A 16,616-nucleotide genomic window follows, 5' to 3' on the forward strand; every position below is an offset into this window, starting at 1 on the left:
CTGCTTGATAGCACTGTTAATGACACCTTCCATCACTTTACTGATGATCGAGAGGAGACTGATGGGGCAGATTGGGTTTGTCCTGCTTTTTGTGTCTAAGATATACCTGGGCAATTTTCTACATTGTTGGGTCGATGCCAGTGTTGTAACTGGACTGGAACAGTTTGGATAGGGGAGTGGCAAGTTCTCGAGCACAAGCCTTCAGGACTATTGCCTGAATGTTGTCAGGGCCTGAAGCCTTTGCAGTACCCAGTGTCTTCAACTGTTTCTTGATATCACGTGGAGTGAATTGAATTGGCTGAAGACTGGCATCTGTAATGCTGGGGACCACTGGAGGAGGCTGAGATGACACTTCTGACTGAAGATTGCTGTGAAACCTTCAGGCCTATCTTTCACACTGAGGTAATGGGCTGTTTCATCAGTGAGAGTGGGAATATTTGTGGAGCCTCCAGTGAGTTGGCTGGATGTGGCAGGACTGCAGAGCTGAGATCGGATCCGTTGGTTGTGGGATCACTTAGCTCTGTCTATCACTTGTTGCTTATGTTATGTGACATGCAAGTCGTCCTGTTTGGTGGCTTCACCAGGTTGGCACCTCATCTTCAGGTATGTCTGGTACTGCTCCTGACATGCCCTCCTGCACTCCCCATTGAACCAGGGTTAATCCCCTGGCTTGGTGTTAATGGTTCAGTGGGGGCTATGCCAGGCCATGAGGTTACAGATTGTGCTGGAGCATGGTTCTGCTGCTGTTGGTGGCCCACAGTGCCTCATGGATACCCAGGCTTGAGCTGCTAGATCTGATCCAAGTCTGTTCCATTTAACACAGTGATAGTACCACACAATACGATGGAGGTTATTCCCAATGTGACAGTGGGACTTTGCCTTCTCAAGGACAGTGCGATGGTCACTCTCACTGAGACTGTCATGGACATTTGTACCTGCAGCTGGCAGATTGGAAAGATGGAATCAAGTATGTTTTTCCCTCTTGTTGGTTCCCTCACCACCTGCTGCAGACCCAGTCTAGCAGCTATGTCCTTTAGTACAAGTCTGATGTTGATCAAACCCACCACACACACTCACATCCTCAGGGAATATCGATGGAATGGAAGCGATGTCCAGAATCTCCATCAGGTTCTGACACAATCTCCATTCCTTCACACTTGTGTGTTCTCACTCTCTGGGAATGGACTTTCCCTGATTGTGTTGACGGGTAAGGAGTAATCATCTGGGAATTGGATTTTACAATAGAGGCAGATGGATATGGTCTTAACTCCCCCAGTTCACATTGAATTGAAGCTCAGCATCTGCTGGTTCCAAGAGCCACAAGCTGCTGCTGTGTAAATGAATAGAATTGTTCTTGTGAAATATTAATAAAAATATCAAAATTAATAAGTCAATAAATAACTTTTAATTATTACAAATGACACATATTGGTGATTGTAGTTAAACAATGGTGATAAGTAGTGATAGATATTAGTATTCAACAATAACTCAGATTTATAATATTTATATACTTATTTAAGAATTAGAATATGTAAAACTGATATTTATGTACAGAGATTTACATAACATTTGAAATATGTAAACGTCAAATGCAAAATCAATTTCTTTCAATATAAAAACTGTCTCCGAGTTCCCTCAGGACGTTGCTTCATTTCAGGTCAATCAGTGACCCACTGAAGACAGTGAGGATGAGAAAGTGTGAGGGAGGAACCATCTGTGAAGATCCCTCTGACGGTGACACTGCTCACATTTCTGAGACGGGATGGAAACACGGCTTGAGAAGGTCTCACTTGAAGAATCAGGATCCAAACCTGGGGATCTGGGAACCACTGCCCAATCTGTGGAAACACATTCCCAGAAAAATTGACCTCAGTCCTGAAGGAATTGAGTGTGAACAATGAGCTGTAATTCTGTGTGTCTGCTGTGATATGGAAGGATAGACAATGGTGTCCATGTTCACACTGGAACAGGAGAGTCCTTTTATTCCGCAATGAGGCTCCAGTAATGTCCTGCAGTGGGGCCCAGGAAACCCACAAGGTCAGGAATGGACAGATACAAGGCACTCACTTCAGGTTGGGAAGGGGAGGGGAATTAATCGGACAGGGTTTACCAGTGACTGGGTGGGAGGGGAGGGGAATTGGTCTGACAGGGTTTAACAGTGTCTGGGAGGGTGGGACAGGGTCAGGAGGGGAGGGGAATTAGTCTGACAGGGTTTAACAGTGTCTGGGAGAGTGGGACAGGGTCAGGAGGGGAGGGGAATTAGTCTGACAGGGTTTAACAGTGTCTGGGAGGATGGGACTGGGTCGGGGAGGTGAGGGGAATTAGTCTGACAGGGTTTAACAGTGACTGGGAGGGTGGGACAGGGTCAGGAGGGGAGGGGAATCAGTTTGACAGGGTTTGACAGTGTCTGGGAGCTTGGAACAGGGTTAGGAGGGGAGGGGAATTGGTCTGACAGGGTTGAACAGTGTCTGGGAGGGTGGGACAGGGTCAGGAGGGGAGGGGAATTAGTCTGACAGGGTTTAACAGTGACTGGGAGGGTGGGACAGGGTCAGGAGAGGAGGGGAATTAGTCTGACAGGGTTTAACAGTGACTGGGAGGGTCGGACAGGGTCAGGAGAGGAGGGGGATTAGTCTGACAGGATATAACAGTGACTGGGAGGGTGGGACAGGGCCAGGAGGGGAGGGGAATTAGTCTGACAGGGTTTAACAGTGACTGGGAGGGTGGGACAGAGCCAGGAGGGGAGGGGAATTAGTCTGACAGGGTTTAACAGTGTCTGGGAGGGTGGGACAGGGTTAGGAGGGATGTGAAAATGCTACAAATAAATCTAGAGAATATAAATCTGAATAAATTTCCGTCAGAGAAAAGTTGACATGTCACTTACTGAATCATGAAGAAGCTGCACCAGAGATATCAGAAGCTGAGAAAATAAAAACAGAATGTGAGAAGTTATATCAAATATAAAATGAGACAGTGTGAGATATTCTCTATCACTCAGTGGACCCAGGATTTAATCACCCTCAGCACTAACTAACCAGACTCTCTGAGCCCACCCCCCATTGGGAATTAAGGGTGAGTGAGTGGAGGGAGGGGCAGTGGGGGAAGAGAATGGAGGGTGACAATTCGAAGGAGAGCACTGGGGACATGGAGTAGAGAAACAGGACGATAAGAGAGTGTTGGCTGAGAAACAGCATTGTGAGGAGACGGACCCATCACCCTCAGCAACACCCTGGCAAATATAGCTCTACACTCTAATAGGGGCAGCACGGTGGCTCAGTGGTTAGCACTGTTGCCTCACAGCACCAGGGACCCATGTACAATTCCCACCTCGGGTGACTGTGCGGATTTTGCACATTCTCCCCGTGTCTGTGTGGGTTTCCTCCGGGTGCTCCGGTTTCTGCCCACAATCCAAAGGTGTGCAGGTCAGGTGAATTGGCCATGTTACATTGCCCATAGTGTTAGGTGTGTTAGTCAGGGGTAAATATAGGGTAGGGGAATGGGTCTGGGTGGGTTACTCTTTGGAGGGTCTGTGTGGACTTGGTGGGCTGAAGGACCTGTTTCCACACTGTAGGGAATCTACTCTACACCTCCCATTACCTTATCCATCATTCCCAACACTCTGTCCCCTCAGTCACTTACTGGGAGCTGTTGTGTAGGTCCCATTTGGTGAACCTGCAGAAACAAAATAAATGTCCATTAGGATGGGGAATAATCCATTCTCAGAGAGTGAGAACACAACAAGTGTGAGGGAATGGAGACTGATGTGGAGGTGTAGGTATTGGACTCGAGTGAACACAGTCAGAAATCACACACGGCCCCAAGTTACAGTCCAACAGGTTTGTTTGAAATCACAAGCTTTCTGAGCGTAGCCCCTTCCTCAGGTGAAGTGAGAGAGAAGCTCACAGACACCGAACTTATCAGCAGGGAGATCAAAAGATCATCCAAATGGGGTGAGTGGAGTCTCTGCAGGTGATCACAAATGTCAGATGGTGGGAGGAAAGTGTCAACAGCTGGATAACAAGAGAAGGGATGACCCAGAATCCCATTAAATGGGGCAGAGAGATCATTCCAAAACATTAAAAATACGGTGGTACTGGAGACAAACCAAATGCCTGGAATAACATGATCGGTATCAGAGTCACACGCCGAGGGTCAAACCAAAGTAATAAGTCATCCAAAACTGCACAAACTCATTAAGGGAGAGAGATCTTCAAAATTTATCAAGGAGATGGTGCCCAAACAAGGCAGGAAGGAAGGTTTTACAGGGATTGTGTCAGAAATCCTCATTCCCATACTCCCCTCCATCCTTACACTTTATGGAGATGCAGAAAATCCCTTCCATTCCATTAATATTCAGTCAGTGAGGGTCTGATTGGGTGCAGTGGGTCTAATGATCAATATTAGACCTGGTCTGGGCTGATCACATAAAGGAAGATCAGACAGGGAACGAGACGTGTTTATACGTGTGTATCTGTGTGTGGGAATTCAATCAGTTCCATTCCCCACAGTGCCCTGTACTCCCAGTACTGGAGACTCCCCCACACTCACTCTGTCCCCTCAGTTCCACATTCCCCTCTCTCTGATTCTTACCTCTCCGTGACCATTTCAGGTTGATTATTCCGACTATCCCGACAATAACAGCCAATAGAATGACCATTGATGCAATGAGACTTCCAAGTTGGGAATGCAGCCAATTGCTTTTCAGATTTTCTGAAACACATTGGAAATATATCAGGATTCTCTCTGTTCCTGGATTTATTTCTAACCCTGTGTTAATTGGGAACAATTATAACTGCTCCGGGCTGTTAGGATTGGTTGAAATGCGGGTTTGACCCTCTCCCGATTTCACTCTCCAGTGAAGTCACCAAGGATCCCATTGATAGGGGTATAAACATCGTGTTGTGCCTGTCCTGGGGGTTACCTCCCCAGACAGTTCAGTTCCCATTCTCCCCAATATCTCTGTGTCCTGTCCTTACTAGTGCTGGTGGGGTAGATCGGCCTTGGGTGAGGTGAAGGAGTGAGTGAATGGTTGGAGGGGTGTAGTTCGGTCTCCCAGAAAGGCACTTCCTCAGTGGTTGGGCAAGGGGCAGTTTGGGAACTCACTGGTGAGTGTTGGGGATGTTGAGTACCAATGGAATGGGGTTTGGTTGCCACAGTGGGCTGGTGAGGGGGCCTTGTTAGGGATCCAGTTGTGGAGTTCTGTGTTGTGTCCCAGTTGTCTGTCCAGGGTGATGCACTGTGAGTCTGACAGACGTCTGGAGGCGGTGAGCTGGTGTTGGTGCTGGGGAGAGGTCAAGTGTTGGTTGCAGAATATCAGGTCATGTATTTTGAGGGGATGGTGTCAAAGAGTTAAAGAGTCACACAACAAGTGTGTATATTCAGTCCAACTTGCCCACACTGACCAGATATCCTCGTCAGTGTGTGAATGGAGGGATCAGCAGTACTTTTGGAGATGGTCGGTTTTCTCAGTCTGTTAGGGACCAGATCAGGCCCCCTCAAAATATCTGAAGAAGGTAGCCTAGATCTGAACTGCTTCTTATTTTAAAACTGGATGGGAAGTGCAGTGTTCCAGATACAATGCAAGTGTTCAAACAACTCAATGTTAAGCAAAACACAATTTATTTAAACGCTGTCATTAAAATAAAAACAAAAAAGGAATTTTGAATAACTTAACAATTGAAAAATGTAACCGAATACAGTACTTATTATTAATTAACTGTTCCAATTGTTACATCCCATAAACACCTTGGCAAAAAGGTAAATTCAGACACAGATTCTTACATGCAGTTCTCCAGTCCCAGAGGAAACAATATCAAGAAATAAATGCAGAGAGTAGTAGCCAGGTGACACTCACTGAAGCTGCCAACTCTTTTGAGACCCCAAAAGCTTCTGATGTAACTGAAAAAAAACAAACTGAGAAATCTGGATCTGTAAGAGCTGGCCACGCCCATTCAGACTGCTTCTATTGTTCCAGCTTAAAATAAAACCCCAAGGCCTTACAACTGGTTTACCTCAGTCATCACCAGCAGCATGTTTGGTGCCTCTGCCTTACAACCTCTCTTCCAAACAAAAACTAGGACACCAACAACCTTTTAAAGTGACAGCATCATCACACTAGGAGTTAAAGAAGCTTCTAATCCCTAACCTCAGAACCTGAGATCTTTCCAGAGGGTTCCGGTTTGAGGTAATTGTCCATTGGAAGTTGAAACTTCCCGGACAAATCCCATTCCGTGAGTCAGGAATTCTGACGGGTCCACACCCTCCTCTCGCAGGGTGTCTGGCTGCTGGACAATCTGGGCCCATGTCTTGTGCTGAAGCCTGGAATACAAGGGAATCTGCTTGTAATTCTAGTGAGATTATTCCGGAGTGAAATCGACGAGTACTTCACAGGTCTTTGGGAATCTGGAATCCCCTAAAGGCTCTGGAATTCGGTGACCCTTTCAAACTTAGAATTGAAATCTTTAACTCAGTGAGACCAACATGACATATCAACGCAGAGAACAAGGTGGGTAGTTGCAAACAAGGAAGTGAAAAAGTGTCCTCTAAATGATTTCACCTGTCACTTACCCCACTGATAGAGCTGGGCCTCTGCCAGGCTGCTGTGTTCAATGTGACAGGAGTATTGATCCTCATCCCCAACATTGATCTCAATCTCTTTCTGGATCTGATGGGTCCCGTCATGGTTCGGTCGAACCCCTGAGGATTGGGTCTCAGACATGACCTCTCCATTCCTTAGCCAGGTCACCTCGATGTCTACAGGATCAAACCCAGTGACTAGGCAGGAAAGAGTGAGCGGCTTGTCCTGACCATTGGGCTCCCTCCTGGAGATGAACACTTCAGGCTGAACTGTGATGGGAAAGGGTGAAATCACAAACAATAGACAGACACTGAATGGAATGGGAGAGCGGTTTCATAGATCAGTGAGGCTAGATCAGAACATGGAGCAAAACAGAAATACATACTTTTCCTTTTGAAATAATCTTTTCCAGCTTCCAGATATCTGTTTAAATATTCAACAGCGAGTTCTTCCAGATTTCTTTTCCAGTAGTTGTTCCAGGATTCATCAGAATCCCATTTCTCTTTAGTCATCACTGCAATGGGATTGGATGTGATCCATCTCATTGTGTCTGGTTCTAAACTGATAAAATCCTTTCCATCAAATCCAAATCTCATCGATTTCTTAATGCTGCCGTCATCACTGACCTCAACAGTAGTTATCTGTTGAAAAGTGTGAATTCCTGTCAGTGATCAAACAGACATAGATAATTAACAAATTATTTAACCAGAGAAACAATCCAGTCAAATTATCCTGTACCAGGCCCAGGGGGTGAGGGAGTTACACATGGGGCTAATCCCCAAGGCCTGTGCTGTCAGAGGGTCCCAGACTCAGGCAGCACTGCCCCTTTCTCCAACTGCTGTCTCACACCTCAACCTGGAGCAAATAAGCAATATGCTCTCTGATCCAGGTCAGAATTCCAGCACTCACATTCCCACTGTCCTGGAACGACAGGCCCAGTCCTTCTGATCATTTGTCTCAATCACAGGCTGCATTCTGGGGGATGTAGTCCATGTCTGTCAGTGACCACTCTGTCAGCCTCCCACAGGCTCTGGCCCACGCTCAGACTCTGTGTGTTATTTACAAGGACCCTCTCCCTGCGTGGAGCTGTGCAATCTCTTCCCCTGAGCCTGGCTGAATGGAGATGAGAATCAATCTCTTTAAGTTACTCACTCCCTGTGTCCATCTTCTGTCAGTTTTATAAATGATTTGGATGTGCAGATAGGAGGAATGGTCAGTAATGGTTCATTTGCAGATGACACCAAAACAGGGCTGAGGAGTTTAATTTAAATAAAAGGTGTTGCATTTTGGGTAAGGAGGAAAGGCAGACAAAGAGTTCACGTATCTGTGGATATCAAAGTGTGTCTTGGAAAGGTAGCAAACAGCGAAATTCACAGCTGACCTTGGAGGAACCAGCACAGGAACAGATACATTCATAATTTTTAATATGTAACCTTTCTGGAAGTCTGCAGAACTGAATAGAGTAAATTCTGTTTTGATTATTTGTTTAATTGTATCCTGTCTCTTGATTAAATGTTTAGAAATATAAACCAAACATTCCCAGTTAGCCTGGAGCACTGCTTTCCAGCGCAATAAGACGGTGATATTTTCTGGATCCGTAGATTGTGAAGGAGCAGTGATAGCCTTTAGTAGAGTGATATGCTCTTCCTGTCGGATGTGGGAGGTTAGGGAGAGTTTTCATGTTACTGATGATTATGTTTGCAGGAAATGTGTTTGGTTGCGAATCCTATTGAATCGCATGGATCGGTTGGAGCTACAGTTGAAGGCAATGAGGAATTTGCTAGAGCAATGGGGTGTGATGGATGGCAGTTACAGGAAGGCAGAAAAGCCGCAGATACGGTCAGATAGATGGGTTACCTCCAGGAAAGGTAGGAGAGTTAGGCACGAAGTGCAGGAGTCTCCTGTGGCTATTCCCATTTCAAACAAGTATGCTGTTTTGGAAAATGTAAGGGGTGATGGAGTCTCAGGTGAATGTAACAGGAACAGCCAAGTTTCTGGTATCAAGACTGGCTCTCATGTAATGACGGGTACGTCGGGTTCCAAGCAATCGATTGTGTCACGACACTCTCTATTCAGAGGCACAGACGACGTTTCTGTGACCAGCCGTGAAAAATCAGAATGGTGTGTTAACTCCCTGGTCTCAGGATCAAGGATATCTCAGACAGAGTGAAGAATGTTCTCAAAAGGGGAGAGGGACAAGCAGGAGGTCATTGTACATGTTGGAACCAACGACATAAGAAGGGAAAAGGATGAGATTCAGAATGGAGAATATAGAGAGTTAGGCAGAGATTTAAAAAGGAGGTCCTCGAGGGTAGTAATATCTTGATTACTCCTGGTGCTGCGAACTAGTGAGGGTAGAAATAGGAGGATAGAGCAGATGAATACGTGGCTGAGGAGCTGGTATATGGGAGAGGGTTTCACATTTTTGGATCTTTGGAATCTCTTCTGAGGTAGAAGTGACCTGTACAAGAAGGATAGATTGCATCTAAATTGGAAGGGGGCTAATATACTGGCAGGGAGATTTGCTAGAGCTGCTCAGGAGGATTTAAATGAGTAAGGTGGAGGGAGGGGGCACACCCAGGGAGATATTGAGAAAAGTGATCAAGCCGAGACTGGTACAGTTGGGAAAGGGAGTTAGTCAAACAGCTGGGGCAGGAAGGAACATAGCAGACAACAAGATAGCAGTGATAAATTAAACTGCATTTACTTCAATGCAAGAGGCCGAATAGAGAAGGCAAATGAACTCAGGGCATGGCTGGGAACATGGGACTGGGATATCATAGCAATTACAGAAATGTGGCTCAGGGATGATCAGGCCTGGTCGCTTAATGTTCCAGGATACAAATGTCAGAGAAGGATTGCAAGCGGTGGGGTCGGTGGGGGGTGGGCAAGAGAGGAAGGGGAGCGGCATTTTTGAAAAGGGATAGTATAACTGAAGGAGGATATTCCTGGGAGTACATCAAGGTGAGTTATTTGGGTGGAACTGAGAAATAAGAAAGGGATGATCACCTTTCTGGGATTGTAGATGCCTTAATAGTTAGTGGAAAAATGAGAAACAGGTTTGTAAGGAGATTTCAGTTATCTGTAAGAATAATCGGGTGGTTATGGAAGGGGATTTCAACTTTCCAAACATAGACTGGGATTGCCATAGTGTTAAGCGTTTAGATGGAGAGGAATTTGTGTACAAGAAAACTTTATGATTCAGTATGTGCATGTACCTACTAGAGAAGGAGGAAAACTTGACTGAGTCTTGGGAAATAAGGTAAAAGTGACTGAGGTGTCAGTGGAGGAGCACTTTGGGGCCAGCAACCATAATTCTATTAGTTTTAAAATAGTGATGGAAAAAGATAGACCTGACCTAAAGGTTGAAGTTCTAAATTGGAGGAAGGCTAAGTTTGATGGTATTAGGCAAGAACTTTCAAAAGCTGACTGGGGGCAGATGTTCGCAGGTAAAGGGATGGTTGGAAAATGGGAAACCTTCAAAAGTGAGACAATAGAAGTCCAGAGGCAGTATATTTCTGTCAGGGGGAAAAGAAAGGCTGGTAGGTGTAGGCATGCTGGATGACAAGAGAAATTGAGGGTTTGGTTAAGAATAAGAAGGAAGCATATGACAATATAGACAGGATAGTTCAAGTGAATCCTTAGAACAGTATAAATGCAGTAGGAGTATACTTAAGACAGATATCAGGAGGGCAAAAAGGGGACAAGAGATAGTTTTGCCAAATAGGGTTAAGGAGAATCCAAAGGGTTTTTACAAATAAGGACAGAAGGGTAAGTAGGGAGAGGCAGCCTTTGTATGGAGCGAGAGGAGATGGAGGAGATGCTAAATGAGTATTTTGCATCAGGGTTTACTCTGGAGAAGGACATAGAAGATATAGAATGTAGGGAAATGGATGGTGACATCTTGAAAAATGTCCAGACGACAGAGGAGGAAGTGCTGGATGTCATGAAACACATAAAAGTGGATAAATCCCCAGGACCTGATCAGGTATACCCTAGAACTCTGTGGGAAGCTAGGGAAGTGATTGCTGGGCCCCTTGCTGAGATATTTGTATCATCGATAGTCACAAGAAGACTGGGGATTGGCTAACATGGTACCACTATTTAAGAAGGGTGGTAAGGAAAACCCAGGGAACTACAGACCGGTGACCCTGACATTGGTGGTGGCACTTTGTTGGAGGGAATCCTGAGGGACAGGATTTACACGTATTTGGGAAGGCAAAGGCTGATTGGGGATAGTCGGCATGGGTTTGTGTGAGGGAAATCATGTCTCACAAACTTGATTTGAGATTTTTGAGGAAGTAACAAAGAAGATTGATGAGGGCAGAGTGGTAGTCCTATACGGACTTCAGTAAGACATTCGACAAAGTTCCACATGGAAGACTGGTTAGCAAGGTTAGATCTCATGGAATACAGGGGAACTAGCCATTTGAATATAGAACTGGCTCAAAGGTAGAAGACAGAGGGTGGGGGTGGAAGGTTGCTTTTCAGAGTGGAGGCCTGTGACCAGTGGTATATCACAAGGATCAGTGATGGCTCTACTGCTTTTTGTCATTTATATAAATGATTTGGGTGTGAACATCAGAGATATAGTTAGTAAGTTTGCAGATGACACCAAAATTGGAGATGTGGTGGACATTGAAGAAGGTTACCTCAGATTACAACGGGGTCTTGATCAGATGGGCCCACAGGCTGAGGAGTGGCAGACGGAGTTTGGTCTAGATAAATGTGAGGTGCTGCATTTTGGAAAAGCAAATCAGAGCCTGACATATACACTGAATGATATGGTCCGAGGGAGTGCTGTTGAACAAAGAGACCTTGGAGTGCAGGTTCATAGCTCCCTGAAAGTTCAAAGTTTGTGAGAAGATTTGTAGTTTGGGTGCTCGTTGCTGTGGTTCTGTTCGCCGAGCTGGAAGTTTTTGTTGCAAACGTTTCGTCCCCTGGCTAGGTGACATCCTCAGTGCTTGGGAGCCTCCTGTGAAGCGCTTCTGTGGTGTTTCCTCCGGCATTTATAGTGGCCCGTCCCTGCCACTTCCGGTTGTCAGTTTCAGCTGTCCGCTGTAGTGGCCGGTATATTGGGTCCAGGTCGATGTGTTTGTTGATGGAGTTTGTGGATGAGTGCCATGCTTCTAGGAATTCCCTGGCTGTTCTTTGTTTCGCTTGCCCTATAATGGTAGTGTTGTCCCAGTCAAATTCATGTTGCTTGTCGTCTGCGTGTGTGGCTACTAGGGATAGCTGGTCGTGTCGTTTCGTGGCTAGTTGATGTTCGTGGATGCGGATCGTTAGCTGTCTTCCTGTTTGTCCTATATAGTGTTTTGTGCAGTCCTTGCATTGGATTTTGTACACTACATTAGTTTTGCTCATGCTGGGTATCAGGTCCTTCGTTTTGGTGAGTTGTTGTCTGAGAGTGGCTGTTGGTTTGTGTGCTGTTATAAGTCCTAGTGGTCGCAGTAGTCTGGCTGTCAGTTCTGAAATGCTCCTGATGTATGGTAGTGTGGCTAGTCCTTTGGGTTGCGGCATGTCCTCGTTCTGTTGTCTTTCCCTTAGGCATCTGTTGATGAAATTGCGAGGATATCCGTTTTTGGCGAATACCTTGTACAGGTGTTCCTCTTTCTCTTTTTGCAGTTCTGGTGTGCTGCAGTGTGTTGTGGCCCTTTTGAATAGTGTCTTGATGCAACTTTGTTTGTGTGTATTGGGGTGGTTGCTTTCATAACCACAAACTCCATCAACAAACACATCGACCTGGACCCAATATACCGGCCACTACAGCGGACAGCTGAAACTGACAACCGGAAGTGGCAGGGACGGGCCACTATAAATGCCGGAGGAAACACCACAGAAGCGCTTCACAGGAGGCTCCCAAGCACTGAGGATGTCACCTAGACAGGGGACGAAACGTTTGCAACAAAAACTTTCAGCTCGGCGAACAGAACCACAGCATCCCTGAAAGTAGACTTGCAGGTAGATAGGATAATGAAGAAGGCATTTTGTATGCCTTCCTTTATTGGTTAGAGTATTGAGTACAGGAGTTGGGAGTTATGTTGTGACTATATAGGACATTGGTAAGGCTGCTTTTCGAATATTGCATGCAATTCTGGCCTCCTTCCTATTGGAAAGATGTTGTGAAACTTGGAAGGGTCCAGAAAAGATTTTCAAGGATTTTGTCAGGGTTGCGGGTTTGAGCTGAAGGGAAAGGCTGAACAGGCTGGGACAGGCTGGAGCATTGGAGACTATGGGGTGACTTGATAGAGGTTTATAAAGTCATGAGGGCATGGATAGGATAAATAGACAAGGTCTTTATCCTGGGGTGGGGGAGTCCAGAACTCGAGGGCATAAGTTCAGGGAGAGAGGGGAAAGGGACGTAAGGGACAACCTTTTCATGCAGAGGGTGGTACATGGATGGAATGAGGTGCCACAGGAAGTGGTGGAGGTTAGTACAATTGCAGCATTTAAAAGACATCTGGATGGGTATATGAATAGGAAGGGTTTAGAGTGATATGGGCCAAGTGCTGGCAAATGGGACCAGATTAATTTAGGATATCTGGTCGGCATGGGTGACTTGGACCAAAAGGTCTGTTTCTGTGCTGTACATCTCTATGACTCGAAATGCTGACAAATGGGACTTAGATCAGTTTAAGATAGCTGGTCTGCATGAAAGAATTGACTGTAAGGTCTGTCTCTGTGCTGTACGATTCTATGAATCTACCTTCTGTACAATTTCCTCTAATTATTACAGTGTTTTTAAACTTTGTTCTCATTGTTTAATCTATTCATCACAAATTAAACATAATGAGTTGGCCTCTTTTGGGGCAGTGGTGGTTTCCCAGAATGCCCTGTTTCAGGTCCCAGCTGCCCCAAAGGGGTCACAATATATCTGCACAACGTGATTCAAAAATATCTCCAGATCATGAATGGACCGTGACAGTCAAATGTTCTCTTTCATGTCCCTCATATTCTCAATTCATTAGTTGTCTAACTGTTTGTTGATTGGCTCATAATTAACATGAAAATATTAATATCATTCCATCAATTTCTGCATCTTTAAAATATTTCTTCATTCCTAGCTTTGTTTGCTTTATAATTCTTTTTTCTATTTTAATGACAACAAGTAATAGATTCCAGTGCTACACTTGATATGCTGCTTTCAAACACATTCCCAGTTAATCCTAGTAACATGGGAGTTCAGAGGGAGAGTGGGCAAGTCAGCCCTTCGGGTCCACTCCACCATTTAACATGATCATGGCTGATCTTATCCTGATCTCACCGCCACCTTCCTGCCTGCTCCCATCCCCCATTATCCTGCTTTCCATCAGAAACGTAGCCATTTCTTTCTTGAATTTGTTGATTGGTTCTGCCCCGCTCTGGGTCAGTGAGTTCCACAGATTCACAACCCTCTGAAAGGGGTAGTTTCTTCTCAAATGAGTTTTGAATCTATCTCCTCTCTCTCTATGTCTATGACCTCTTGTTCGAGACTGTCCCACAGAGGAACATCTATTTGACATCGACCTTCCCATTCACCTGGAGCATTTTATATTTCTCAATCAGATCCTCCTTCATTCCTCTGATCTCCAGTGAGTCCAGGCCCAAGCTATACAATTGCTTCTCGTACAATAACCCTTTCATCCCTGGAACAGCCTGGTGAACCTCCTCTGAACTGCCTGCAATGTCACCACATCCTCCCTTAGGTAAGGAGACCACAACTGGACATCATTCTCCAGATGTGGTCTCACCAATGCCTTATATAATTGTAACAACACTTACAGTCATAGAGTCAGAGAGATGTACAGCATGGAAACAGACCCTTTGGTCCAACCCGTCCATGCCGACCAGATATCCCAACCCAATCGAGTCCTTGTAAATCTTTTCTGAACCCTTTCAAGTTTCACAACATCTTTCCGATAGGAAGGAGACCAGAATTGCATGCAATATTCCAACAGTGGCCTAACCAATGTCCTGTACAGCCGCAACATGACCTCCCAACTCCTGTACTCAATACTCTGACCAATAAAGGGGAGCATACCAAACGCCTTCTTCTTCACAATCCTATCTACGTGCGACTCCACTTTCAAGGAGCTATGAGCCTGCACTCCAAGGTCTCTTTGTTCAGCAACACTCCCTGGGACCTTACCATTAAGTGTATACATTCTGCCAAGATTTGCTTTTCCAAAATGCAGCATCTCATACTTATTTGAATTAAACTCCATCTGCCACTTGTCAGCCCAATGGCCCATCTGGTCAAGATCCTGTTGTAATCTGAGGTAACCCTCTTCGCTGTCCACTACACCTCCAATTTTGGTATCATCTGCAAACTTCCCCAATATACCTCTTATGCTCGCATCCAAATCATTTATGTAAATGACAAAAAGTAGAGGACCCAGCAGACTGGAGGCCTCTGACCAGTGGAATCCTTGTGGCATTCCACTGGTCACAGGCCTCCAGTCTGAGAAACAACCCTCCACCACCAACCTCTGCCTTTTATCTTTGAGCCAGTTCTGTATCCAAACGGCTAGTTCTCCCTGTATTCCATGAGATCTAACCTTGCTAATCAATCTCCCATGGGGAACCTTGTCGAACGCCTTACTGAAGTCCATATAGATCACATCTACCGCTCTGCCCTCATCAATCCTCTTTGTTACTTCGTCAAAAAACTCAATCAAGTTTGTGAGACATAATTTCCCACGCACAAAACCATGTTGACTATACCGAATCAGTCCTTGCCTTTCCAAATACATGCACATTTTGTCCCTCAGGATTCCCTCCAACAACTTGCCCACCACCGAGGTCAGGCTCATCGGTCTATAGTTCCCTGGCTTGTTTTACCACCCTTCTTAAACAGTGGCAGCACATTAGCCAACCTCCAGTCTTCTGGCACCTCACCTGTGACTATCGATGATACAAGTATCTCAGCAAGAGGCCCAGCAATCACTTCTCTAGCTTCCCACAGAGTTCTCGGGTACACCTGATCAGGTCCTGGGATTTATCCATCTTTACCCATTTCAAGACATCCAGCACCTCCTCCTCTGTCATATGTTCTTTGCAATAAATGCCAGTATTCCATTCGCCTTTCTTGTTATATGCTGCACCTGCATATCCACTTTCTGCAATTCATGGCGAAAAACACCCAGATCCCTCTGCACTGACACACTGTGAACCTGCTTCCCAATGAAATGACAATTTGTCTTCTTATTTTCCGGCCAAAATGAACAACCCCACACTTATCCACATTAACCTCCACCTGTCAGAGTCTGGCCCATTCTCCCAGCCAATATCCATCTGGAAATGTATTATCTTCTCATCATAGCCTGGTTTCCCACCAATATCAGTATCATCTATGAGTTTAACTATGATACACCCTGACCCTGCTTGCAGTTCATTTATACAGATTGTAAATACTCGAAGTCTGACAACTAACCCGTGCAGCACAAGACTAGCTACAGGTCACAATCCAGAGAAGGATCTATTTTTCCTGATCCTCTGTTTTGTGTCAGTTAGTCAATCCCTTATCCAAGCCAATGCTCTACCTTTAACTCCCTAGGATCTAACCTTCAACAAAAGCCCCTTTACCCATCATGTGCAAGACTAAGGTAATTTACAAGATACCATGCAAAGACTGCATGAAACACTATATAGAACAGGCAGACAACGAGCAATCCACATCCATGAACACCAACTAGCCACTAAATACTTTGACCAGCTGTCCCTGATAGCCAAATATACAGAAGCCAAGGACCACAAATTCGACTGAATCAACACAACCATCATAGGACAAGCTAAACAGAGAACAGCCAGAGAATTTCTCGAAGCACGCCAGTCATCTACAGACTCCATCAACAAACACATTACCTAGGCCCTTTATACCGGCCACTCCAATGAACAACTGGAATCAGAAGGAACAGAGCCAAATAAATTCCAGAAAGCACAGTACAGCAGCGCTTCACAGGAGGCTCTGAAGCACTGGAGATGTCACTTAGACAGGGGATGAAATGTCTGCAAATCAACTTTCTAGCTCAGCGACCATACCCTTCCCATGGCAACCGGCACC

The 16,616-nt window shown here is 45.4% G+C and overlaps 1 protein-coding gene across 1 annotated transcript in view; it reads right to left on the reverse strand.

The window, feature by feature from the left end:
* LOC148140822 (major histocompatibility complex class I-related protein 1-like) overlaps positions 1 to 16,616 on the reverse strand; it is a 50,537-nt gene that overhangs the window by 27,088 nt on the left and 6,833 nt on the right. The window contains exons 3-5 of the mRNA XM_087979594.1: positions 6,960 to 7,235; positions 6,565 to 6,843; positions 4,588 to 4,707 (exon numbers count right to left, since the gene is read on the reverse strand). Of these exons, the coding sequence (XP_087835720.1) occupies positions 4,588 to 4,707; positions 6,565 to 6,843; positions 6,960 to 7,235 (675 nt within the window). The remainder of the gene's footprint in view (positions 1 to 4,587; positions 4,708 to 6,564; positions 6,844 to 6,959; positions 7,236 to 16,616) is intronic.

The sequence above is a fragment of the Chiloscyllium plagiosum genome, unplaced genomic scaffold, assembly GCF_037043375.1.
Source record: "Chiloscyllium plagiosum isolate Xiang-an unplaced genomic scaffold, Cpla_swu_hap1 HiC_scaffold_35, whole genome shotgun sequence".
Taxonomy (NCBI): domain Eukaryota; kingdom Metazoa; phylum Chordata; class Chondrichthyes; order Orectolobiformes; family Hemiscylliidae; genus Chiloscyllium; species Chiloscyllium plagiosum.